Genomic DNA, 27655 nt, shown 5'->3' with positions numbered 1-27655 from the left:
GTAGCCTGTAGACAGGTCTTGCCTGTGCAGCTCCATGTCCTTTGCTCAGTTCTGTTTGGTCAAGTAGTTGCCTAGAAATAAAACTGTGTGTTTTATCGTTACCATCTTTAGGTAAGAAACTGCACTCGCCTGGATAAACTCAGAGATTAAGTAATAGACTGCTGGCAAGGAATCAACCTGGCAACATATCTCTTTTTCTCTGATCTCTCCTTGACACCTTCACTGACTCCTCATTTTCAAGTTTGTGCTTTCATTCAACCCTCCTCTTGGCATTGCTGCAGAATTAATGGTGCTCACATAAACAACATGAGAATATGGAGGGGAAAAATCATGCAGTGGCAGCTGATATGGATCCAAAGAGAGAAAGATGAGTCAGTGAAAGAGACTGTGAAAAGAAGATACTGGCTGTGCTCAGTCAGCTCTCTCAGCTAGTCCTTTCTTTCTTAATCTTGTTTTGTATCTTTCCCTCTCTTGTTTTATCTGTGATACTCTGATCTAACAGGCCTTTTCTAAAGAGAAGTATTATTTATAGCTATGCTCGATCTTTATCTTCCTGTTGCAGCCTCTGATAGCTGTGCTGCTTTCATACATGAGAACCTGCTGATCTCACTCCTGTATGCAAGTTCTGTTGTTTTGATTTACAGGATTTAGTGTGTTCTCTCTACGCCACTGAGTTTTCCACTGCTCCTCAATGTGCATGTTCCTTTTTTATTTACAGCCAATTTTTTTTCCACCTTGACATTATGAAGCATTTGTACCTATCTAAACTGGTGGGCTTTCTTTCTTTCTTTGTTTTCATTCTCTCTCTCTCTCTCCTTTGATTGAAAGGGTATGTATGATTGACTCAGAATACAGTCAGAGAATAGATAAAGGTACAAACTGTATTGTTTGGAAACCTTCCACCTCCTATAAATTTTCCCCAATACTAACATACAAATAAAAAAATTAAAGCATCAAATTGAGCATTGAATTATTGTTTTTTTGTTGTTTTTTTTTTAAATCCATGCTTACTTTTATTTATATGTGCATGCTAGATGTAAATATGTGAGCTTTATCATCCCTTCAAAAGAGTAAATTTGCAGCACATTCTGCTTCAAGCCTGTTTGATGACGTCTTAAGTAAGATCATATATTATCCACATGAAATAGCAGAGTCAAATATTTATCCCTCAGACGTGCTGCAGTCAAGTGTGTGGTCACCGGTTTTTGTACCTGTAAACAAAACATGTTAAAATGCTGTAGCTGGATAACATAAGACACCTAATTGTTTACCCATTTAATCACAAGTATAACAAGTTGGAAGCGACCATTGGTCCTGGAAGAAAAGGTTATTTTTTCTCTGTTGAATTTACCTATACAACTTCAGTGATGTATTTACTGAACAAAGAGAACATAAAATGAGCTTGAAATCTGCAAGTTGTCAGTATATTAAGATCAAGATAAAAGAAGGCTGAATAAAGAACAACTTTCATCACCTTTTGAATTGCACACTCATGTTTCAGAGTGCCATGCAGCTGCTTTTAGTTATACATGTTATTGTTTCCATTTTAAGATACTTGTAATGATGCCTTGTGAGCCCAGGCTGCAAATCTCCAGGGATGTGATTACCCACACACTCACCTCTCGCTCTTCAGGCTTTTCAGGCATCTATCTCAGCTTGTGGAGGAGTGCAGCAGTTTTTCGCTGTATATGGGTTTCTCTGCTGGTCCCCGGGGAATTCATCAGCATTAAGACAGCAGTAGTTTGTCAAAGCATTATGCACTGAGGCAGGCACTCTCTGACTCCTGCAGCTTGTCAGCGGTACTTGTTAAGCACCAACTTAACCACAAGTTAGTTTGACAGCACACATCTGAGGTATTAATTAAACTGGGAGAGTTGGTATTTGATAAAGTGAAACATTCACAGCAAAGTTCTGAATGGAGTAGACTAACCCACATCCTCAGTGCCACTGTACTATTTAATGACAGTTGTTTACATGTGCTAAACATCAGCGAACAGCTGCCATTTTTTAACTGCTCTGTTCTAGTATAAGTAGTTGATACTTACTTTAGAAGCCTGCTTTATATGTTAAACTACCCAACAGCTAGTTTGCTTTACCTCAGAACAAGCTTGCTCGGATATCACATCACATACTGTTATGTTGTTGGGAACCCTTAGCATTAGACTTTGTTATCCTTTTAGCACATTTCTGCCAATATATGATGATGATTGGTCACATTTTTTCTGTTTAGACCACAATTAGATAGCTTGGTAAGTAGGATTTTTGTGATTATAATCAGAAGAGTCTTTCGAGAAGCTTTTCTCATGAGTTGGAATAGCAGTCGTCTCAAACAAAACTCACAATGGGCTCAAACATCATTCTCACATGGAAGCTGGATTAAGATCTCCAAAATCCTCAAAATTCCTGCAATTCATTCCTCTCCCTGCTACCTGCTGAATGCAGAGGTTATTTAAATTATTATTATATTATAGTTTAGGGAGCTGTATCATATACTGTTTGCTCGTGAGCAAGTGAAGTTGTACACTTCAAAGATGTGATGTTATTCTAAATTCAGGATCATTTGAGATTTTAACCACTGGCTGGACAGTGTGCAAGAATGGACAACTTGATCTCACAGAAATGCATAAAATAAGCTTGACTTTACAAAACACATCCTGTGCTTGCAACAAGTTGAGTGGAACAAGTGCAAGAGACCCTCTGACGATTCCTGAGTGGAAACACTTTGCTGTTTTCCTCTTGTGTTTGGATATATTCAGGCACTAAACACTTTGTCGTTTAAAAAATGGTTTAGCCACGTGATGCAACTGTTATTTTTTACTTTGAATAAATGGTTTTAACACTGTGGACACTTCTACAACATAACAGGATATAAGTGAGTGTGACTCATTTTTTGTAATTCTGTGAGATCAGCCTGAAACAATATTGAGGAATATGAAAAAGTAATGAGAAGATTTATATTTTCATTTCAGCTGTCAGCAGTTTTAATGTTGTGGATTGAGCTGTACCTGTCGTGAAAAGGATTGGACTTAACTTGTCACTGCATATTTATTGTCCTGAAACAAAGCCATTAATTTCTATAAGTGCCTTATAAAGTGGCTAAATCACCCAAGGACCAATCAATGTAACAGCATTATTGACTGCATGTCACCCCGCTCGCATCATTAAAAAACAGTTTCTCATTCATCACTTCTGTCTGCATTGACTGAATGATTTCATCATTTAGTGTTATTGGTGAAACGGATGAAAATGGACGCACCATTATAGTATGTTGATAATATGCTGGCTACTGAGGAGTGATAAATTATTTAAAATTGTGTTGTCTTAACCTAAATGAAAATGTTGTCCACAGGAAATGCAGACAGTCAAAAACACACCTTGTATCCATTATGACAAAGTCAATCAGATGTCCCAGATGTCACACATTATCATAAATGTGTCAGAACACCTGATGACAAGTATAACAGATCCAGTTTCTGTTCTTTAGATTGGAGTTTATATAAGAGTTTATAATTTAATGCAGAACGATATCTGCCTTCGTTGTCACTGTTAGCAAACAAAGATGCATTTGAATTTGAACATGTAGCCTCTGAATGTTTTTTGCACAAGCCATTTAATTTCAGCTGAAGGTCTGTTTTCACCGAAGGCTATAATCATAGTTCAGAATACAGAAATAATGCTCCATTTTTTTTTTTATCATTAAGCACATAAGGCTCATCATATTGTTTTTTTTTTGTTTTTTTTTTATGTTGCCTATTTTATTCAGTCACTCAAAGCCTGGCTGTGAAATCAGAACAGAAGCACGATGACTATTAAAAGCAGAGACCATGATGAAATACCTTTTTAAAATGGACAATTGTGCATTCACCCATAGCCCATCGGTTTTTATTCATACACTGACCCTTGAGTAAGCCTGATGTTTTGTTTTATTCTGTTCCCATTTTCATTCCTAATACAAATTTTACTTATCAAAGCCTTCTGCATGGCTGTTACGTCCTATCTTGCCAATAGAGCTGCAATTTGGTAAAGTCAGAGTGGGAATATGAGTTTCACTGATTTCAACTCTGGTTTTTTTATTCAGTATTGGACATTGTCATTTACTACAGTCTTCTTCCAGTTATTCCAGAACAAGTGCTTAAGTTTTCTCAAACTTTCTGTTTCAGAAAATGAATGCGGAATGGAATCCCTCTAGCAAAACAGTATATTGCCAAAGTCAGCATGTCTCATTTGAAAAAAATTCATTGTAGTGTTACATCTTCATTTCTTGCCTAGTAAAATTTCGAAGTCTCCTTGCCCTGAAAAAAATGGCAGTGTAATCCAAATCCAGCTACAATATTAGTGCCTTTCAAAATCCATTTGCACATATACAGACTGCAAACCACCTCGCCTGAACAAGGAAGCCTTGGTGCTGATAAGGTCCTTGTGTTGTGCTGTAGTCTAAGAGATAAAAAAAACATTAGAGTTGCATACCACAATGAAACGTGATTGCTTTGCATACACACACACAACACTGAAAACCTTTACTTAGAATTGGATACTGTTTGTAGAGCTGCTCTTCTTGCTGTCTTTCTGCATGACAGTAAAGAGCTATTAGAGGAGACCGTATTAGATGCAGATGTGAGTTGGAAGTTGGGAGCCATCAGTCCTCCTCAGCCGTAACTCAGCCACAGGCACACACACTATTCATACACACTTTTCACATTTCTTGTGGAGCCTGTGGAAAATAAATGGTGGCATCAATTATACAAAACTGATGGTAAGAAGCTCCAGTCAACTGAAGCAGAGATGGAGAGATGGAGGTGAAGGGAAAGCAAAGAAAGAGAAGTAAAAAAAAAAAAAAGATTAAAGACAAAAACAAGACATAGATAATAATATAAATGAGAGGGGAATAAGACTGGAGCACAGTCTGGAAAAGAAACACTCGGAGATCAGTCGAGATGAGACCATAAATATCAGGAAGACAGATGGCATCTTAAAAAAAAAATGTTTAGAGATACTCTGAAAAATGACATGCTGGGCCTGCTAGTGCATATGTTGCCTGGAAGCATCCTTATGAATTTTAATTTGGATTTGCTAATTACCCAAGCTAACATGTGACTTTCAAAGGACTGAGTTTCGTCACAGCATTAAGCATTGAATTTTTGTTTGTGGCTGTTATCCAGATTGTCAACTGCTGATGATCACAGACTTAAAAATTTGTTGTGTGGTACATGTCTTATGGACTGGTGTAATGTATTTGACTAAACATCACAAACAGACTCCATTAATTAAACCAAACAGGCATGATAACTGTAAGGATCGTGAGCATGCGGCTGCACTATAATGTTGTTTTTATTCCCTGCTGAACCACAGCTCAAATTTCACACTTGAATTCACACTGAGCTTTCCTCTGTAGTTAAATAAGTGGCATGTAAGATAATACTGTATTTAACACACATTCTGCCATCAGATCTTGCAGCACTGTTTCAGCTGTTTGTTCAGCTAGGGATTCTGTTAAATTGTGAAGAATTAGTTTCACTGTGGTCTATCCAGTGTGTGAACAAGCAGAATTGCCACATTAATAGCAATATAAAAAAAGATTTGTGAAGCTTTTAACAGTGCTTATTGTGATAATAATAATACTTTCAACAGGTGAAGTCCTGCTTAATGTAGCCTGCCAGAGGGGAATTTTAGCATTATCTAAACTAGTGAGCCTAAACTTGCTATTTAGTGACTAAATGTTATTTATTACTCATGTATGATGTGTGTTTATGTGTGTTTTGTTTCCACAGGTTCATCCTGGTATTTGGATGTCTGGTCCTCTCTGTATTTTCCACCATTCCTGCTCACCAGGAATTTTCCTCACACTGCTTGCTCATCCTGGTAGGAAACAGAGACAAAAATACAAGCGCACAACTATGCAATATTACATGTTCAGCATTTTATTTCTTTTTTAAAGATAAATTAGTTAATTAATTCAACATTTGATGCCCAGAAATGTCTTATCTGGTTAACAATAACTTTGAATCGATTTTAATTCATTCAAAGGAAAAGAATAATCCAGTAATGTGACCCGTTCTCTTGCGTATATATAGATAGTGTGGATTACATTCATCTACATAGTCTTTTGCAGCGTATTTCCAGCTGAGAGTTTTCTAAATTCTCTCAGGCAGGTAAAGATGGAAGCATCTTGCTCCAGTGAGGAGCAGAGGGAGTATTTCTCCTGCTCCGGTGTTAGCCGATTCCATCACAGTCGTCATGGCAACGCGCCTTGCCGAACAATCTGAATCTACCATCATTGAAGGAATTTCTGAGTCGTGTTACGGGTTTAAATGGATCCAAAATATTCTTTGTAGGTTTTATCAACATAAACATCTGAGATCTGAACTTTAAGAATATTTAGAGTGACTCCACTGAACGAAACTGTTTCATCAAGACATTCAAAAAGTTTAACTTTTTTCTGTCCTGAGGTTTTTTTGTTTGTTTGTTTGTTTTGTTGTTTGTGTTTTTGTTTTTTTTTTCTCTATCACAGCATTTCTGGCTCTTAATCTGGGGAAACACTGTATTGTTCTGGTATTTCAAAAATGCATGTACATGTGTCAGATCGGGTTATTACAGTAATCTGATTACTCCCATATAACTGATTTTGATTGTCAAGTAAATGCATTCAATGTTTTATAAAAATAGTTATCTGAGAATGTCTTTAATATAAAAGAAATAGGTGGCGTGACATAATTAGCTGTAAATGGAATCAATATTGGATCGACTCAGATTTAATTGATTGAATGATTGAGTCTTTATTTTTTTTTTTTTTTTTGAGAACAAAACAAGATAAAAAAGATATAAAAGTGCAAGCCATTGCAAGCACAACATAAAACTGAAATCAAATCGAATTAAGCTGTTGTGAATCGAATCGAATCGATTCAGGAAATTAGTGAAGATACCCAGCCCTAATAATTTTGACATTAGTATCAGAAAGATAATAAGGCAAAACCTCCACATTATTTTTTACAGGTTCAACTTGTGTTTACCAGTCTCTAAGTTGGATGCATATTGTGATGCTCAGTGGAATTATTTCCTGATTTACTTTGTCAGCATTGCTCGATGTTTAATCTTGACAGAGGTTTTAATTTTCAGAAGGCTGCACAATAAAACTGAATGATCATGTAACTGATTGTTTTTTACATTGCCAAACATGAGGCACAAATAATATCAGCAGTGTATCTTGTTTAGATGTATAATCAAATGTAATAAAACCTGTCATTACATTTAAAGCTTGCTAATTGATATTTTACGCGTTTATTGTTCTAATTAGCTGTATGATCTGTTATTATAAAATTTGATACTAACCCCCATATTGAGGATATTCCCCAAAACAAACAAAAAAAAAATCCTTCTTCCGAAGAATCATACTTCTTTATTTCACAGCATTATGTTGTTGTTTCAACTAGTTACTCAGCAACACTCTTATCAAAATACAAATTTTTGCAGTTCCCGTCATGAATAAAGGCTGGTGTTCCTGATTTATTTAAAAGCTATCAGTTGGTGGATCTGAGCTGTCACAAAGCACATACATTATAGTAATTTTGTGCATATTTTTCTCTCATATTGACTTTTTATGCCAACTTATTAACTCTTTGCTGTGTATATGTGGGCTTTCTGCAGGAGTTTGTGATGATTGTAGTGTTTGGCCTGGAGTACATTATTAGGATATGGAGTGCTGGTTGCTGCTGTCGCTACAGAGGGTGGCAGGGACGCCTCCGCTTTGCCAGGAAACCCTTCTGTGTCATAGGTAGGTCTTTTTGAAGACTTCTTGTACTGAGCCATGGTCTGTTGCACCAATCATTTATAGCTGTGTAAGATGAAATGTGTTAACTGGAACTACCAAAGTTAAACTGAGTCTGTTAATGTTTTTATTTGTACTGATTATTAAATAAACTGTTTGCAACTACAAATGTTTGCTCAGTCTGAGGTTAAGTATGTGACAGAATATCTAGCTTTACCTAAATACTATAATTTATTAATAAATAATAATTCTTAATCCCAATTCATCAATTGTGCTAATATAAAAATGTTTTAAAAGAGGCATCAAGAAAGCTATTTAAAAGTGTGGGATTTTATTTTCAAGGAGGAAGGCAGTGTCCTGTGAAATACAAGCAGAGTAATGTGATATTTAAGGTCATGATACAAAGACAGAGGAAGACTAATAGAGATGAAAAGGAAACAGAGAGCCTGTAGTTAATCAATAGCTGTTTTAAAGGAGATGGATGAGTGTTTGGTTGGATATAGAAAGTAGGTGAGTCCACCACAGCTCCTGTTACTTCTACTGTGGTACCCATGACCTTTAATTTTCACTCCTTTACTCCCCAGATATCATCGTACTTATCACCTCAGTTGCTGTGGTTTCAGCTGGTAGCCAAGGTAACGTCTTTGCCACCTCTGCGTTGCGTAGCCTTCGTTTCCTTCAGATCCTGCGCATGGTGCGTATGGACCGCAGGGGAGGAACATGGAAACTGCTCGGCTCTGTAGTTTATGCACATAGTAAGGTAAGACACACATGTTTTCTAACTTGCATATCTGCTTGCAAAGTGATATTTCTTTTGTAAAGTTATAGTTCTTTTGCCGTTGAGACATTTGAAGGGGTCATCAGTGTGATGTTTGTGCAGTTTAACTTAAAACATTAACATGAAGTGCTTAATTCTACTTTTATCTTTCCGGGTTATGAAGGATGTCTGTTTTTGTGTGTGTACTGATTACTGGTCAACAGCAATAGCAACCAAAGGACTTTATTTATCCTTGAATTTTGTCTTTTTAAACACATGGTGATGAATGTTTAATTTAGTACTAGTATAGTAGTGGCCATGATAAAAAAGTAATTTGATTTAAATTTGATTTAATTAAATTAATTGGTTTATAGGTATACTGTAATATAAAAAGGATAATGCCACTACAAAACTGAAAGTAACCCAGAAAAATTAGACTGTAACTCTGAGTTTTTTTTTTATTGTCATCATGCATAAATATGATAAACAGAATTTACAAAATATATACCATTATGAACAACTAATGTATACTCTATAAGCACACTATACATACAAATATATGAGTATTCTGTTGTTTAGATGTATTTACCCATTGTATACAAAAAATAATAATATATTGTAGAAACATTATAGTCATGTAGAGCTATAAAAGTAGACATTTTCAAAGTATTTAACATTACAAATAGAACACAACACAGTACTTTTCTTTACATTTCCTAATATATATGTATATATATATATATATAAAATTCATTTTATTTAACCTTTATTTAAACAAGAAAAACAATTAATAATGAATGTGAAGTACTGGCAAATTATCTGCCTCTAAGTTTTCATGCTTTTTTTCTTTTAAAGTATCAGTAAGACCAAGTCCTGAAGTTTTGCAGTCTTTTTGTAGTACGTTCCAGGCAAAAAGAGTCACATACTTGAAAGCCTTTTTTCCCAGCTCCGTTCGAACCCTTGGGACTGATAGTAATGAAAAATGCTGTGAACGAAGACAATAGGGGCCCGAGCTCTTCTGATGAAAGAAAGTCAAGAGGTAGGAAGGATGTAGACCAAGAATAGTCTTGTAAACAAGAACATACCAGTGTCCTAACCAACGTGTTGACAAAGAGGATCATTCAACACACTCTTACTACAAACAGTGATGAATGGGAAATATAAAGTTTGTGATGAACTTCAGTACCCCATGATACACAGTATCCAGAGCACATAGACCCTGAGACTGTCACTGTCATCCAGAACTGACACAAAGGTGGCAACCAGCTTCTTTTTTATTTCAAATGAAAGACAGGATTTAACCCTAAAATAAAAGCCAAATCCTATTTTCTCCCTATTTACCAGACAATTACAATGCAACAGCATGTAACATTTTTTTATTGTGTTTTTTTTTATGTACTTTATGTTATTTACTTTGCATTCATTAACACTGGGCTGTAACATTGCAATTGGGTTTCTTTCTATATTTGTGATTGAATATGTGCACTTTAAGTAAATTTTTAGTGAATTGACCAGCTAGTGCAAAGGAGACAGTGATTATATTTTAGAGAGCATGGAGAGGCTGTGATTTATCATGTGTGCTTGCAGGAGCTGGTGACTGCTTGGTATATTGGGTTCCTGGTGCTTATCTTCTCCTCCTTCCTGGTCTATCTGGTGGAGAAAGAATTTAACAAGGAGTTTGACACATATGCTGATGCTCTGTGGTGGGGCACGGTGAGCATGCACACATCACACATTCACACAGAGTTGTACAAAAGTAGACTAAAATCCCTTTTATTGCAATCCCGCTGCACCAATAAACTGAGCCTCTTTTTGAAATTCAGAGCTGATGGCTAAAGTTTACGCTTTATTTAACTTTATTTTCAGTGAATATTTGCATATAAGCAAACACTCCACTTTTTGCATGTATAGTTTATGCAAACAGTGGCATTTCCAGAGAAATGTAAGTCATTTCTCAGTGTTATGACTTTTGATCACTTTCAAAGTGTCAGATTTTAACCCTGTAATCATCCATGGCTTATTAGAATGACACCCACATAGTTTTTAGATCATAAAATCTATTTCTCAAACCTAAAATTACCCTCCCTTAATCCCAGGCAAGCCAAAGAAAGCAGCAAAACTGGATTTGCATTGCTTTTGTCTGACAGTCGTGATATATTCCCATTTACAGTTTCCTTTCGACCCTAATGACACTGGCAACACAAAAATCAACAGGAATGTTTTTTTAAAGTCACCCTCGGCTGCCTGTGCTGCTCTGTTTCCTCTTACATCCTCCTTTGAAAATGTGGAAACAGACAAGACACAAACAAGAAATGGCCCAATCAATAAATTCAATTTCTCCTGCTGCCAGGTGAAACTGGTCTCGGGGACTTGTGGGAATGACACTCAGACACAGTGTGTTCCTATACGCTGAGACTCTTTCTGGTAGATGCTGAAAGCTGTTTATATAATGTGTTTTAAACAAAAAAAAAAACAAAAGAAAATGAAGTTCAGACACATGAAACTTTAAAGTAATATGAAACAACACAAAAGCTGTCAAGTAGAAACTCTGAGCTATCACCACTGCACACAAAGATTTAGACATTGCTTTAAATTATTTTTATAAATCTTGCTTCTTTTGCAAAATATACAGCATCTTAATCCTTTAAAGAGTGCACCATTCAGCAAATGTCAGCGTTCTATTTTTCTATTCAGGCTCTAAATATTTCAAAGGCGTTGATGTGGGTTAGAAAATTAATTAAATTTAACAAAAGTAGTGGAGGCTGACTCATTAGCCACAACCTCAAGGTCACCAAGATAGTTATGCATGTTTCCTTAGCTCGGCTGTTATGTTTTTTATGAATTGGCTTGTTTGAGCTAATTGGACCATAATGAATTGGCTTGAATTAGTTTTGTCTGTAAAGTTCCTGAAATTTGCTGCTGTACAAATAAAGGAGGTTTGAACTGAAAAAAAAAAAGTGTGAAACTTTTGCAAGGTTGACCACCAATTTCAAGGCTCTATACTTAAAGTCAAACTGGAAAATGCTGTTTAAGCTTGTAAACAGCTGCACTTTAACAAGAGTGCAACAAAACCCATTGAAGTTATCTATGAACTAGAATCGACATCTTTTAGAAAATAAAACAGCAAAAAACATAATTTTATGTACTTTTGCATTTAGACTTAATATAGTTTAGCTCCTTTTTTAAATTCTCTTCTCTGCTAATTTGACAGCAACTGAGCATGTAGGACTATTTATTTAAATGAGCACTCTTGTGATTTTCCACAACAATTAGTGGTGGGATTTTTAATAGATCAGACATGTAAAATGTGCATATTACTTTCAGCATGATTATGTCCAAACTACATTAACAGATAGGCACATACAGTGGTGGTGGATCTTGATTTGCCACAGGATCTGTACTGCATTGCTGTAAAACTGGGATTTGCCTTGTAATTTTTCGGTGCAGCTCCTAAAAAAACCAAACAAGCAGGAAAACTATACTTACTATTCATTGCTGTGTTTTTATGTGATTAAATGAATTTTTATGACATATTGTGCCTGAAAACTCTAACTCTGTAATGATGTCATAGACCAACTCACTTGATACACTGTCCCTCGTATTAGTGATCAATGTCTTGCTTGCTCTACAGCTCTCTGTCATGTTCATGTGTCTGAATGAATCTGCGACAGATCTTATGTATATCATTTCTGAAAAAGACTAAACTGCCACCACCTGAGCGTTTGTAATCTGACTGTAGACCTCTGACTGCTCAGATCACTCTAACAACTATTGGCTATGGTGACAAGACCCCGCAGACATGGACAGGACGGCTATTATCAGCTGGTTTTGCTCTACTGGGGATCTCCTTCTTTGCCCTGCCAGCTGTGAGTGAGAGAAATGTGCTTCTTATGGTGTAATGACTCATTCTTCTAAATTATTCATAATAATAATGTTCACAAGTACAAAAAAAAACCACATTACTTATATTTAGTGAATTTTCTTTTATGCCTTTTTGTGTTTGGTGCATGTAGGGAATCCTGGGGTCAGGGTTTGCCCTGAAGGTGCAGGAGCAGCATCGGCAGAAGCACTTTGAAAAAAGAAGGAACCCAGCTGCCAGCCTCATCCAGGTAGGAAGACACATGCAGAGAACAAACAGACCCCTCATCTTTTGGATTTCTTCCTTTTTTTCAGCAGGCACCAAGGAGCAGTATGATACAGACAACTTTCCTTCCCTTTTATGTGCAAAAATAAATATGCTTCTGCAAAGTTTTAGGTCTATTTTGACTCTAAACCTTGCGTGTCTATGTTTAAATAGCAGCATGCATGCTTCAAACTGTGAGGAAAAGTAAAGGTGTTTTAATTGAGTTTGTTTTATATGCATGTGTGTTTTTTGCCCTCCTCTGGGTCGTCTGAGTGTGTTGCTGACAATGACTTATAGTGTGTGAGGCACGCTGTCATGTCTCAGGTCCAACAGCAACACGCACTGCAGGGATTTATGAGCATTTCCATGGTGATCGTTCCCTGGGCAGACGCTCCTCCAGAACGTGATTCATTGTAATAGACAAGACCAGCTGCACTTACTTCTAATGACCAATAAATATCTGCTGTGGAGTGTGTTTATAACCACAAGTGTGTAACTGGGTTTCTATATGTTTGCATGATTGTATCTTTAAGAGTGTCCGATATCTGTTCTTTCTGTTTCTTCTTTATTAAGTACTTGGTCTTACAGTTCGAAATGTTGCATCTCAGGGTGCAACCCAATGCAACCAGATGAGACAAAATAACATATTATGGGAAGATCCTGTATGTGTTGATCTTGTTTCCGTGTCATTACCTCTATATCATTTACCTGTTTATTGTCTATTATCTTCCAAATTCATCATGTTTTCCTCAACAGGTCATAGGAAACTTGGAAGCAGCTGTGATGTGTTAAAATGTGGATAACATTATCATCTTGTCTGTCAGAGCACTCCCTCATTTCACACATTTCTCCCTGCTTTAAATCATAGTTTGTTCTGTGCATCTCTGTGTGTGTGAAGGGCAGAAAATCACTGCCCTCACGCCACAGCCTGGTCAATTGTATTAAAAAAAATCTGCTACAAAAATTTTTTCTGAAAACTGGGCTGTCACAGCAAGGACGAAACCGAACCAGTCTTTGGCAGGAGGGCGGTGTTCATTTTCAACCTGTCTGTGAGAAGTGTTTAGATCATCCAGTCCTGTCACAAATCTTTTAACCACACCTGGCACCAATGATAAGGTTCAGTCAACTTCAAGTAATATGATTTAGAATGTGAAAGGAAAGTGTCAACATTGTGGCAGTATGTCATTTTTGCAGAAAAAGCTTATCAACTACATCTTCTTCCACATTCTATCCACCATTTAATGAACATACTGTGCAATATATGTAGATCCAATGCACCAACAAACACATAAGCTCTGAGATTCATGCATACAACTAATAAGCTGAGCTGTGCTGCTTATGTAACTGCCATCCATTATCTTAGAATCATTTAATCAAAGCAAATTGTTTTTTTCATCTTGCACTTCTTTAAAATTCAAATGTTTCACTGAATAACTGTGACAGCAAAAACCCATTGCCTTCAGATGAGCTACGTGTTAAACCTAATCCATTAACCAGCCACATGATTTCTGACAGAAATATTTTTGTGCTGCAAATTGTTCATCAACAGCTTTACAGCTTTTTATAATTATAGTAGTCTAAGAGGTAATTACCTTGCACCTCCTTTTGGCTGTTTTCAGGCTGAAGAAAATCTGGCCTGTAGCAGGATGATTTGGACTTTCACAGGTCATAGAGCAGACTTTCCTACAGGCTGTTCTGCAGATGCAGATATGTTTGCACTTTTCTTCAGATGGAAAGCCTAATATAGGAGGGAAATATCCTGGAGGAGACAGCATTGGTGTCTGCCTACACTGCAGACACAAGGGGAAACCAAAACAAAAAAAAAAAAAAAAAAAAAAAAAAGGAATAGACTGGAATAGATATCTAAAGGAAAAAAAAGAGATTTAACACATGTAAATGTCAGCTGGAGTTATATTGACCAACTACCACATGCTGAGTTAGTTTTTCTGTAATATAAAAATGTTGTAGTGGTTGGTCAGGTTATGTAGGTGCCATATAAGGCAATGTGTAGCGTGGTAAATGTTGCTAATAGTTTGACTTTCTGCTAACCAAAGCATCATAGCATCATGTCAGCATCATGTATGAATAACGTATGGAGTGTCATGCTGATCTGGAGGGAGGCAGAGCAGTAAGGTGAGGGAGAGCTGTTTTTATCTTGTTTAGTAATGAGACTGACTATAACTTAAATTCACACAATGCTTATAAATAAACTTACTGCACTTTACATGCAAAAAAAAAAAACATAAAACAAGAAGGAAAAACACAAATAGCTTTATAAAATATAAAACTACATATAAATTTATAAAGCCATTAATGATCAGCTCTATGTGGATTTTGTCAATTAATTTAATCTAACCAATCTTATTCTGTAGAGACAATCCTCCCTTCAGATGAATATTGAGGACCTCTGATATGGCTGCCAGCGGGTTATAATCCCCCTGAAGTGCTCTTTGGATGAAACATGTTCACATATTTTTTAGTCCCTTTTCTTCACCATGTTTGTGCACTTGCCCTTCTGCATCATCCGTTTGTGCCTGTTTGTCTTTGTGTACATGTGAATGTGGGCGCCTCCTCTCCATCTCTGCTCCTTACTCCACCCAGGCGGCTTGGCGTCTGTACTCCACCGACGGTGCTCGTCCCTACCTCAGAGCCACCTGGCACCACTACCAAAGTGCCCTCCCCTCCCTCAGGCATGTATCCCTTTCACCAGCACCACCAGCACCGCCCCACGTCCCTCCGACACCCCCCTCCGAGCCACAATGCATCAACAATACCCAAAAAACTAATCAAGGTTTTTCTTTTTTCCTCCACTTCTCACCACCTTTTCTCACTTCTTACCCACCTTTTATGATTCTCTCTCATCCCTCTTTTTTTTTTCCTCCCACATTCCATTAATGATTCCATTTATCACAACTTTATTTATCCTGTTGACTCTGCACGTAGTGTGTCTGGCGTAGTTATGCTGCTGATGAGAACTCGGTTTCCATTGCTACCTGGAAGCCTCATTTGAAGGCGTTGCATACCTGCAGTCCTGCCAAGTAGGTAACAACTTACAGACTTACAAACATGGCCGCTGCTGCTCAGCCTTTCTCCTCATCTCTTCCTCCTCAGCTTGTGTCTGTTTATTCTCATTTATGTTTTTTTTACTCATGTTTCGCTGTATGACTCACAACCCAGTTTTTGTACTTGTCTTAACCCTTTTTCCTCAATCAGGGTTGTTTTGCTGAGCATGCATAGCTTTTAACATACACACAGTTTCACACATTTTTATGTATTTTTAATACACCATTTATTAGAAGCTGTTGAGGTATTCTGTTAATGACGCTGAATTTAGAGGAGGGGATTTTCACTTTAAATGTTTGTTATTGAACATGTGTAGATGCCAGGAAGTTGCCTGCAAATGCCTGCAGGCACAGAACCTGTTTAGCATTGGACAGAGAAAATTTTTAAAAATTATTTCAGGTGTTTTCTGGCTTCATTCTTATTTAATTCTTAAATGATCCAGCTTGCATCATATTAAAACAAAATTATTGACTTGTAATAAACCAATTCAGCATATCAGGTGGTCAACCTGCTTAGTAAAATGCACCATAAAATCAACTCTTTGGAAATAGATCAGATTTATTAAGCAAGAAAGGGAACTGGAGAAATCCGCAGGGCATCAGATATGCTATGTTCAGTGTGAGCAAAAGAGGCCAAAATCCAACTTTTTTTGCCTATATGTGACACATATCTGATTTTTAATGACAGTTTGAACCTCAAGAATCTGATCTTTTTTTAATTTCAACCTAGGCCACTTTCATTTGTGGTACTAAATTAAAAGCTAAATATCAGATGTTTTTCAAAGCCACGTCAACCTGAACAGTCAGGTTGCATTTCATCCAACTTTCATGTCACTGAGTTGAGACGAACATCAGAATTCTGTCCCAGAGGAGATAGGACGTGGAAAAATCGAACGTAAACAATGGATGAAATGATGTCTTATTTTAATTGCCTCTGATTGCAAATGCACAGCAACGTGTTGCATCTGTATTCATCTCTGTAAACACAGTCTGCTATGTGACGTTGCATCTTCTTTGCCTGCGGGTCACTTCAGGCTCGTTGACTGTTCACACTGGAATCTGATGGCAGCAGTAGCACAAAAGACCTAAACACAGAGCTAAATATTATGGTGAATCACTAATACAAATAGCAAAAGTAAAAAAAAAGTAAAAACTAAGAACATAACAGATAAAGACACAGATAATTAAATTTTGGAACTACAGCTTAGGTCAAGGGTAGTTACTCCTAAATGAAAAACTTTACATTGTGTTTGAATCAGTGACTTTGTTGACATGATTCTAAACTACATACATTAAAATTGTAGTTAATATATATGTATATGTATATGTATGTATATATATATATATATATATATATATATATATATATATATATATATATATATATATATATAAATGACAAAATGCAATTTTGTGGTTTGCAGTGAAGAACTAAAATTGACTCCTGTATGTCTCCCATATCTTTTATTAAATATTTTTGAATATTTAGGCCTGTCAGAATTATCAGTTAAATCATGTAATTGCAACTATTTACCTCATTTTCATTCACCTGTTTGAAATTACTTGGGTGAAACTGAAAAATATCATCTTTACACATTGTTTTTAACTATTTGATAGAGCTGACAGGCTGAACACCTGTACTACACATCTCTATACACTAATACAATTTTTTTAGAATGCCTGAAAGACAATCAAACATTTTCATTCATACACCATTAATTTATGTAACTGCTCATTATCAGTGTTATTTTTCCATAACTGTAGAGTGAAATAATAAATAATAAGACTTTTGCTGTGATAATAACATTAAAATGAACACAGACAAATCAGTTGCAATTATATGTAAGACAATCATGCACAAAAAGTTAAAGGTTATAACAGCCCTAACTTTTATAATAAAGATTGATTGTTTTAATTTCCAAAGGAAAAAGAATACCCTTGTTTAACTGATACAGCTCAATTCAGTTTTATTTGTATTGCACCAATTCACAACAAAGTCATCTCAAGGGACTTTACAGACGTAATCAATTCAAGCCAATTCATTATGGTACAATTAAACAAAATCTACATTAGTCCAATTTATAATAACTGTGTTCTTACAAGCCAATTCATAAAAAATAATAGTCTAGCTAAGAAAACCAATGGACATTCAAATATTGTCTTCAATTTAGTCCCCCATCCTGAGCATGCACGGGGAGGCAGGTGGAAATTAAAAAATCTTCTGGTAGAACTTTGCTCAGGGAAGACAGCCATCTGCCTCAACCAGTTGGAGGCGTCAACATCTGTTAACATCTAAACTGATGATAAGAATTACATCAGAATTGATCAAATCACTCTCACTGAATTAAATAATTAATTAAAAAAGTTACTGTATCCCAACATGCATTAAATTGTCCAATTAAGAAGGGATAAATTCACTGATAAACACTAGATTTAGATTCTTATCATTCAGACGTTAATGTGTTTCAGAGCTAATGCTTAGCCTTACTGTGCATGGTCATATAGCTTGCATGCGCTTGTAATGCTTCTGGACTGATGTTCTTGCCTTCTTGGCTTGATGCCTGCCATATCCATTGGTGGAAACATCTGTATAATACTATTTTAATCAGCTTGAATATTGATTTCTCTCCCTTTGTCTTCTCCTCTTTATCCCACTAACCACTGAAGGAAAGAGCAGGGCGAGACTACTTACAGGTTTGTATCACTCTCACCTCCAAAAACTTACACTGAACATGCAACACAATTATTTTCTTAATGTGATGTCACACTTCACCTTCAAGGGTTTTTATGTGTCAAGTCAGTTTTGTGGTTAATTATTTATCATTTGAATTCAAATTAATCTGACTGGATTAGTTGGGTTTTGATGTTAAAACCTTTTTTTAAACCAGCATGTCTTGACAAATATATGATCATATTGTTTCCCAGAACTTGACAAAATTAGAAATATGGTTGGAAAACCAAGAAAAGACACATTGCTGTGGTTTATTAGCACAGGCATCAATATAACGGTGGAGTTGAGCAATTACAAGGCTGATGTATTCTGAAAATAAAGAAACCAGAGGTGTCGGGTAGATTAATTTTTCATTAATGTTGTACTAAATAAACAGTTGCTTATAAATTTGAGAGCTCTGCTGCGTTTCCCCTTATTTCTTTAGCTTTTTCTTCAAGTCTTTAATCTGATTTTCTCTCGCTCTCTCTTTGCACTTGACTCTTAGGGAAGGGTTGATGGGCTTCTTTGTCTCTGCTGTTTGTGTGTGGGATGTGTGTGTGCGTGCACACATGCTTACTCACATGCTTTCAAAGACAGGAGTCTGTACCATGTCTGTACCATGACGCACTTTTTCCATTGGGATGGTATTTATATAACTCATCAAACACAAGTCTAGGAGAGACAGACTGAAGTTGAAAAAGAGGGCGGGGAGATGGGGGGATTTCAGCGAAGGGAAAAAAAAGACAGAGAGATTTGTGAGTTTAATTATTCTAGTACAGTTTTTACAGTGCAGCCCTTCTTTGTCAACATTTGTGGCCCTTATGTTGAGCCAGCAGCGTCTTAGGCATTAAACTATAAGACAGCCACACACAAACATATATAAAAATTAAAGCTGCAAGCAGCGATGAAGGCCCTCGCACCTCTGGCGCCGCTCCGGCCTATTGCACCGCCCCCTCGGCCTGCAACCTCCCTCCCCAAGCAAGCTCGCTCTGGCTGGCAGCCGTACGCTCAGTCGTCCCCATGTTTCTGCCTCGTGTGGTCATTGTCTCTCTCTGACCATCATCTCATACATCAATGGGCCTAATAATGACATCAGAAGTGGTCATGACCTTGTTCTGACCAATAGTGTGAAACAAATCCAAACACAATCATGCTTTTAAGATCTGCAGATATCAACATGGCCAGTAGGTGGAGCTATAGTGTTTGATCTTGTACTAACATGTTGAGGTTCGGACTTTAATGACAACTGCCAAGTATCACGTCATTGGGTCAACCGAGTCCAGAGTTATAGCCACTTCCTGTTTGATGGCGAGGGACAGAAACCTCACAGGCAGCCATTTTATTCATGATGGTGTAAGCAGTTTGTTATATTGTGAGTCATGTGTTCATCAAGGATAATATTGATGAGTTTGAGTAGGTGTGTAGGGTTTTCAATGGGATAAAAGGGGTACTTCCTGTTTCCAGGGGGCGGGGCTATGGCGTTGAAAACATCAGGACATGAAGAGGCTTTTTGGTTTGTACTGGCATGTTATATAAATATGCCACATTTCATGAATGTCAGTCAAAGCAGTGGTTGGAGCTGATAGAATAAATAATTATAGGGGGCGCTATAGAGCCACATAACCAGCTTATGTCTATTTAAATCAGTTCCAGGCCTGACCACTGTCCTTCCTGCCGAGTTTGGTGGAGATCGGGAGTACTATGGGTCAGTTGCAAATACTTCCTGTTTCATGGCGATGAACGCCATTCGCCATGGTTTTGCTTGAGGAAGGAACTTGAGGATTGTTTTCGGTAGTATCACGAAAGAGTTTGACCTGATCTGAAGCACTTTTGAGTGTGTGGAGTTCATTCCTGAGGAGAGGGACCCCAGTGTCTGAAAAAGACACTTCCTGTTGAAAGTGGGCGGGGCTTAGACCAAGACCAGAAGTAGTTCAATGTATCTGTTCAGGAACAGACCCTGAGTAATTACTGTGAGTGTGATGGTGATTGGATGAAAATTGAGGGATTTATACTGATTAATGATGTCATGGCGTTTTATCCAAGTTTGTCATGACGCCACCGTCTGGCCATGCAGCGTTGAGCAATGTCCAGGTGACAACATCTGGACATGTAGATGTGGTCAGCATGGAAATGACATCAAACGGGGCCATTTTGGTCAAGATAGGTTGTTTTATATGTAAGTTATGTCAGTTTCGTCTCTCATGGCGAGATACCAAAGTTTGAGGCCACGCCCCCGCCATGCCCTTTCTCCTTTGAGAAAGTTTTGCATAACTTTTGATCACACATGCCTCTGGAAGCTTCAGAGTGATTTTGAGGTAAATACGATAAAGTCTGTAGGAGGAGTTCATTCAAATGCAATGGCAAGAGACAGGGCAAAATGACGCTGAAAATGACACGTTTTACAAAATGGCCGACTTCCTGTTGAAATTAGCCTATAGGTCTAATGGACAGTTTTGTGCATCCTGGCATAGTAAATCAATGTGGTGAATTTCATGCATGTCGGTCGACGTAGGGGGCGGGGCTGGTTGATCAAAATATTGTAGGGGGCGCTAGAGAGCCACTATGTCACTATTCCAGCATATGTCAATTTGGCTCAGTTCCACATCTGAATACGATCCTTCCTGCCGAGTTTGGTGGAGATCGATGGTACACCGGGTGAGTTACAAGTGCTTCCTGTTTGATGGCGTCGGACCAAGATTCGCCATGGTTACGTTTGGCGAAGGAACTTGAGATTTTTGTTGTAGTATCATGAAAGGGTTTGACCTGTTGTGAAGCACTTTCAAGTGTCTGGGGTTCATGCCTGAGGAGAAGGACCACGACAACTGCAAAAAAGCACTTCCTGTTGAAAGTGGGCGGGGCTTGGGGTTAGACCGGAAGTGGTCATATGGGTCTGTTCGGGACCGGACCATGACTAAGCCCTGTGAGTTTGATGGTGATTGGGTGAAAAATGAGGGACTTAAACTGATTTATGATGTCATGGCGTCTTATCGAAGTTCGCCATGGCGCCACGGTCTTGCTTTGCAGCGTAGAGCAACAGTCTTCACCGGATATCATCCCCAACTTGTTTACAGGTGTGTGACCCGGTTTGACCCCGGTTGTGTCCAAAAGGCCAGAGCAGTGGGTCTTCGAGTAAAAAACATGACTTCCTGTTGCCAGGGGGCGTGGCCTATTCATAATCCAATAATGACCACGTAGATGTGTTGAGGATGGGACTAGTATCATACGAGGCCATTTTGGGTCAGAAAAGTTGTTTTATGTGGGAGTTATATCAATTTCGTCTTTCATGGCGAGACATCAAACTTTGAGGCCACGCCCCCTGTACGCCCTTACTCCTTTGAGAGAGTTTTGCATAACTTTTGATCACACATGCCTTCTGACCATCCTGACCTATTTTGGTGTCAATACGGTAATATCTCTAGGAGGAGTTCGTTCAAATGCGAGGTCAGTAAAACGCCAAAATGGCGACTTTGACCCAAAATGGCCGACTTCCTGTTTTATTTAGACCTATACTATAATTTCTTTTTTTGTTCCCCCCACCATGTGGAACATGTGTACAAAGTTTTATGAAGATTGCTAACTTGCAATGGAGGGGCATCACAAATAGGTGGCGCTCTGGTTCAGTTTTGCCTGAACAGTCCCGAGCACCCCAAATTATTAAATTTTTCGCATTCCAATGGGGGGGTAGGCAAAATTTGGTGAGTTTTTGAGCATGTTCAGGCCCCCAAAAATGCGATTCATTGTGCGAAATAAAAATAATAATAAACGCTTGCATTACAATAGGCCTTCGCACCGCCTTCGGTGCTCGGGCCTAATTAAGTTTATACTCAGTCAAACATGCAAACAAATGTGCTTCTCATCCTTCTACAAAATAGCCTTTAATTGGGCTTTGAGGCTCCCACAGCAAAATTTATTCCTCCGAAATCCTCCTGCTTTAGAGGCTTAGCTTAATTATGTTTTCCTTTCTTAGAAACTTTTGTTGCAGCCAAGTCCAATTTACACTTGTTAAATCATAATTACACACACTTTCATAACATTGTTTCTTCTTTTCTGTGTTCCCCCTCCACCAAGGGAACATATAAGGCTCCTTGTTATTAGTGGTTTTACAGAGTGTCAACTCTGGGCTGCTCGGCAGCGGTAGGTGCCGTGGTAAATGGCTGGGGATTTTCGTTTAAGCAGACTTGTAAACACCAGCAATAGTAAACATTAGACACAACACAGAGTGCTGCGGTGGGCATCATGCTGAGTTTAGATAAGCTGGATATTGGCAGTGAGAGGCAGCATGAAATGAAGGATGAAGGGGGTTTAATCTTTATTTTATGATTATAGACAGGTCGGGGATCTTGTCTGTGCTTGCTCTTTGTGGAACAGTCAAATTTTTATTCAATCCCTGTGATGTGGGAAACTGAGAAAAAAGGAAATCCAGTTGAGTGAGAAGTATGAGCAGAAAACAGTTAAAACCCCTTTGTCTGCTGTAGCCAACTTTCTTGTTCATCGTGAAAATCAGTAAAAGTTTACTGCCTTTTATTTCATAATATGCCTCAAATATAAGAATCCACACCAAAGATTTTATGCTTTTTGTTTTGCAGACAGGAAAGAAAGAAAGAAAGAAATGTGGTGAACATTTTGAAGGTTTAAAACATCATCTGGGTACATTTAGGTTTGATTTGAAGCTGTACTTCAAATTATCCCAAAGTGTATGAAAAGTTAGATTGAAGCATGCAAAAATCAGAAGCTTCACACAGACTTTGGGTAAATTATTTGGGAAAATATAATATGATATAAAATATTATATATATATATATATATATACATATATATATATATATATATATACACTACCGTTCAAAAGTTTGGGGTCACTTCCCTATTGAATCCCATGGCAAAGTGACCCCAAACTTTTGAACGGTAGTGTATATATACAGTATATATATATATATATATATATATATATATATATATATATATATATATATACATGAGAAGCTGGGCTCAGGTGGGTATGCCTTTCACCCTGTTTACCCATTCCGCTGTGAAATGTGTCCCCTGCCCTTCTGTGAGTGTTGACTGTGCATCAGTACTGACAGCAGAGCATTTACCCACCGTCTGCCCAACTCCTCTTCCCCTCTTTAACCTCCTTCCTCTTTTATTCCTCTCTTCTCTGTTCATCTCTCCCTCCTTTGCTTTAGTAAGGGTCTAACTAGTGGGAGACTCTTCAGAAGGTATTCTCGGAAATATAGGAGGTACCTGCAGAAGCATCCCCTTTGCCCTGTCCTTAGCCTAGTATCCTGTGGGAATGACGAACTAATAGCATGGAGGAGAGCAAAGAAAAACTAATTTCTTCTTACCTCCCTCTTTAAATGTTTATTTTATCCCACAAAGGACTTTGTATGAGACGGCTACTGCTGCCTGCTGCCTGTCGAATGCAAACAAGACCTTGTTTCTTTATTGCAAACTAAAGGGGAATTCCACTAAAACTGAGTGTAACAGTAAATATATGGTTTTAAAAGGATGTAATGAAAGGCAAAAATGTTAGATTAGCACCCATCTAAACCCTTTTGCTGTAAAAAAAAAAAAAAAAAAGTTTTTTATCAAGCCTCAACATGTTGCTTGTCAATTTAAAAATATAGTTTAAAAGCCAATTTCTCTATTTTTAAACCACAATGATGTCGAAATTCAGCTTAACATTTTAGAATACAAGGTGAAAATTCCCCTTTATTTTTTTTTTTTGGTCCTTATGCCTTTAATCTTTCTAAATTCACTTAGCCTTACACTAATGAGAATCCGCCCAGAGCCCAGTAACATGAATTTCTTTAATTTCATTCATATTTTATATAAGCAGCCATTAATTTGTATAGTCTTGGGGAATCAACTATACACTTCACTTGCAGATTTGTCAAGCAATGGTCGAATCATTTGTAAGAAAAAAAAAACTGGTCTAATGACTGGTAAAAGAAATGGATATAAATAGAGTAATTCATGGAGCTGGACTCGCACATAAATTTTGCTTAACAACATGTGCAGTCATACACATTACAATAAACAGCTGTGAGTATATTTTACTATTACTGCATGCTTCTTGCATTAATGCTGCATTCTCCTTTCATTTTTAGTCATCAGAGAAGGAAAGATGGGTAATAAACCAATAGTTGTTTGGCTCTATCAACAGTATGCTGAGTGCATTGAGATCAGAAAGTTTCTACCACTGTATGACCTTGAGCATTGGTAAAAATGTGTTATATGATGTACAGTATTATGTGGCTCTGCAGAAGTGAGGAAAATATTGCACAGGGTTGCATTTTTTGGAAACAGGTGGACATGCAGCAGTGAAATATATGTTTAATGTTAAAAGTAATTGAAACATTAAGATTTTGGAGAAAATTTGGGTGGGACACAAACTTAATTTGGGGCATGGGAAATGTGTTGGAACCCTGCATCTTTTTCATGGCTCTGCTGCGTTGCATGCTGGTCTATCTGCTAGTCTCTATCCATTTGGGCTAGTGAGTCTCACTGATTTAGTCTCATGAGACTTAGTCTAACTTTTCCATTTTCTTTTTATTCAGCTGTTTATTTAATTGAAGCTGAAGATTAATGGTGCAGCTTTAGCAGTAAAGACGTAAATGAGTCTCTCTCTATATATATATATATGTATAAAGTAATCTGTCACATTAGCTCTTATTTGGTAAAGACACAGCTATGATTTGAAGAGTTTTTGAAAAAATAAAGGAAAATCATATACAATGGAAAATGCTGCGCTAAGGCTTTAAAAGGCTTCTTTCACTAATGTCATTTGTTTAATGGAGACTCAAAACTAATGTGCTGATGTATTAATGTGACCATGCTTCACATATCACCTTAAAAATCTCATTAAGCCTGTTTTGAAAAGGGAATACATGAATAGATTATAAGCTGATCAGGGGTACTGCATCGCAGCACTTCAGGATCGAGCTCTGGAGGTTTGTTTAAGTGGCTTGGTGGGCAGTCTGGCTCTGTTCTAGTGTTTTGGGCATGTCAGTTGGATGGATGGTGTTTGGTCTAAAGGAAAAGACAGAACACTGCCCTTTGTCTGCGCTCTGAACTCTTCTCACAACCTAAGGGGAAATAAGTGTTGACAGCATCCTTCTCTCTCTCTCTCTCTCTCTCTCTTTCTCTCTCTCTTTTCTTGTGTCTCTCTGAACCCCAACCTCTGGAACACACACTCTTCCTTTGTCACCTCCATCATTCACTCACTTTTCCATCACTTCCCCCTGATTCCTCTCTTTCTCATTCCCCTCTATCTGGCTCTTCTTCCATCTCTTCTCCATTTTCTTGTCTTTTCTTACCTCCCTCCCCTTAGTCAGAAGTTGAGCTTTAAAGAGCGGGTCCGGATGGCAAGTCCTCGAGGTCAGAGCATGAAGAGCCGGCAGACGTCCATAAATGACCGCCAGCGCTGTTCCCCTGGCAACGAGGTGGTGGGCAGCAGTGAGCTGATGGGCGGGAGCCCTGCCAAAGTGCAGAAGAGCTGGAGCTTCAACGATCGCACCCGGTTTAGACCATCTCTGAGGCTGAAGAGCCAAACTCGCACTGCTGCCCCAGATGGTAAGCCATTAACTGTGACCAATCAACAAAACAGATAACAGATCAGCATGAATTTAATGCACTGTAACAAAGAGCTGGACAATAAATCTTTACTCAAATCACAGAAGTTTTTCAGTTCTAGTGGTTTGTCATTATATTTAACTGGAAGACGTTGCACATTCATATTTGATGTAATGATGTATCAAATAGAAAAATAAAATGTATTTTGTTTAAATAGTCCACTCAGTTTAGATTGACAGTAAACAAGCTTATACAGAGCATGTAGCTGTGTGCAAAAGTCTGGGCTCTCCTAAAGTATTTGCATATTTTTTTCACTTCCATGAAGTGAAAAAAGGTAAATATTTGTTTATTTAATGAACTTAAAGGATGACCCAATAGCCTTTCGTATTATGAAGCTGTAGCAGTGTAATGGTGCTCTTAACAGAGAGCAGTTTCTTTGTTCTTTTTTGCCTTCAAATCTTTACTCATTTGTTCTGTGTTCGAACCACACATGCATGTTAGCATACACATCTGAAACAAGCAAATTTCCACATTTTCTTCCAATAAATAAATCAAATACAAAAATAAGACTAGGCTTATTTTTTTTAAAGCCTATACACTGTTTATTTTGGAAGATGTTGTTGCTCTCATGTGGTACTGAACTGAAGATTTTCACACTTTGCGCCCCCTACCGAAAACTAATCTGGCATCCGTCTTGCCTCTTGTCTGTACTCTGAGCTCTCTCCAGTGGAGAAAAGCCAATCCAATGTTGACCCTTGTCTTATCCTTTGCTCTGTCACTTTCTCTCTTTCTGTTCCTTGCTTACTCCTGTAACGTCATCTTAGGCTGTTGTGCTGAATCAGCCATGGTGTGCATTCAAACCTGCCAGTATGTTGATATCCAGTTGCTGGCGTGTGACACTGTGCCGTAAAGCAAAATGCAGCTGTCACATTATGCTTGAGGCTAGAACAAGAAGTTGTGAAGTGTGGTTTCTCAGACTCAAGATGTTGCACTGCAGTGATGGCTCCAGGAATGAACATAATAAATGTTAGTGTGTCAGAAGAAGTGCCAACGTTTAAAGGTCAGAAACCTAATGTAGTATTGCTTTAAGGGTAAAAACATAAAGGAAAGAAAAAAAGCTTCATTATTCTATCTTTAGATTCATGGGGGAGTTTGGTGGTGTCGTTTGCAACACAACTCCTCCAGTTGATTGAGCACATACATTTGCATCCACAATTTGTTGATTGAAGTAACTTCCTCCCTTCAATCAGTGCAAAATCTCTTATGCAGTTTTTTTTAAAAATCATATGTTTGCCCCTGCTTTTCTCTAAATGTAACTGTGATGATTGCAGCCAAAAAGCTCAGTTTTAGCGGTTCACATCAGTCGTTTCTAAAAATACTTGCATAAATCAGCGCATACTTTGCATCCTTAAGATGTTCACTTCTTTGATGGGTATGCTGGCATTCTTTTGAGGACTATTCTGTGTAAACCTATCTGTGTGCAGTGAAACGGTCAGATGGACCTTCAGGCTTGCCTTTCAAAGTTCTTTCCCCCTCAAACAATACAAAACTTATGGGTATTGTACTGAATTTTTTTAATTTATGAAATAGGTATAATGAGGTATTAACATTTAAACAAAGACTTGATTTAGTTTTTTTGTTTCCTGCTGTTTTACTTATTCGTTTT

At 37.7% G+C, this 27655-nt stretch overlaps 1 protein-coding gene across 2 annotated transcripts in view; it reads left to right on the top strand.

Moving 5' to 3' along the window:
* kcnq5a (potassium voltage-gated channel, KQT-like subfamily, member 5a) overlaps positions 1-27655 on the top strand; it is a 131321-nt gene that overhangs the window by 91984 nt on the left and 11682 nt on the right. The window contains exons 2-10 of one of the 2 annotated variants that reach the window (XM_042010949.1): positions 5769-5859; positions 7642-7768; positions 8347-8522; positions 10107-10232; positions 12275-12385; positions 12533-12628; positions 15586-15680; positions 18372-18398; positions 25748-25989. In XM_042010949.1, coding sequence (XP_041866883.1) covers positions 5769-5859; positions 7642-7768; positions 8347-8522; positions 10107-10232; positions 12275-12385; positions 12533-12628; positions 15586-15680; positions 18372-18398; positions 25748-25989 — 1091 coding nt within the window. Of the gene's footprint in view, positions 1-5768; positions 5860-7641; positions 7769-8346; positions 8523-10106; positions 10233-12274; positions 12386-12532; positions 12629-15243; positions 15333-15585; positions 15681-18371; positions 18399-25747; positions 25990-27655 lie in introns of both variants that reach the window. The other variant, XM_042010951.1, reaches the window with a different exon arrangement.

The sequence above is a fragment of the Melanotaenia boesemani genome, chromosome 16 (assembly GCF_017639745.1).
Source record: "Melanotaenia boesemani isolate fMelBoe1 chromosome 16, fMelBoe1.pri, whole genome shotgun sequence".
Classification (NCBI taxonomy): Eukaryota; Metazoa; Chordata; class Actinopteri; order Atheriniformes; family Melanotaeniidae; genus Melanotaenia; species Melanotaenia boesemani.
The sequence above is the reverse complement of the archived record's forward strand: the minus strand, read 5'-3'. Positions and strand labels throughout refer to the sequence as shown.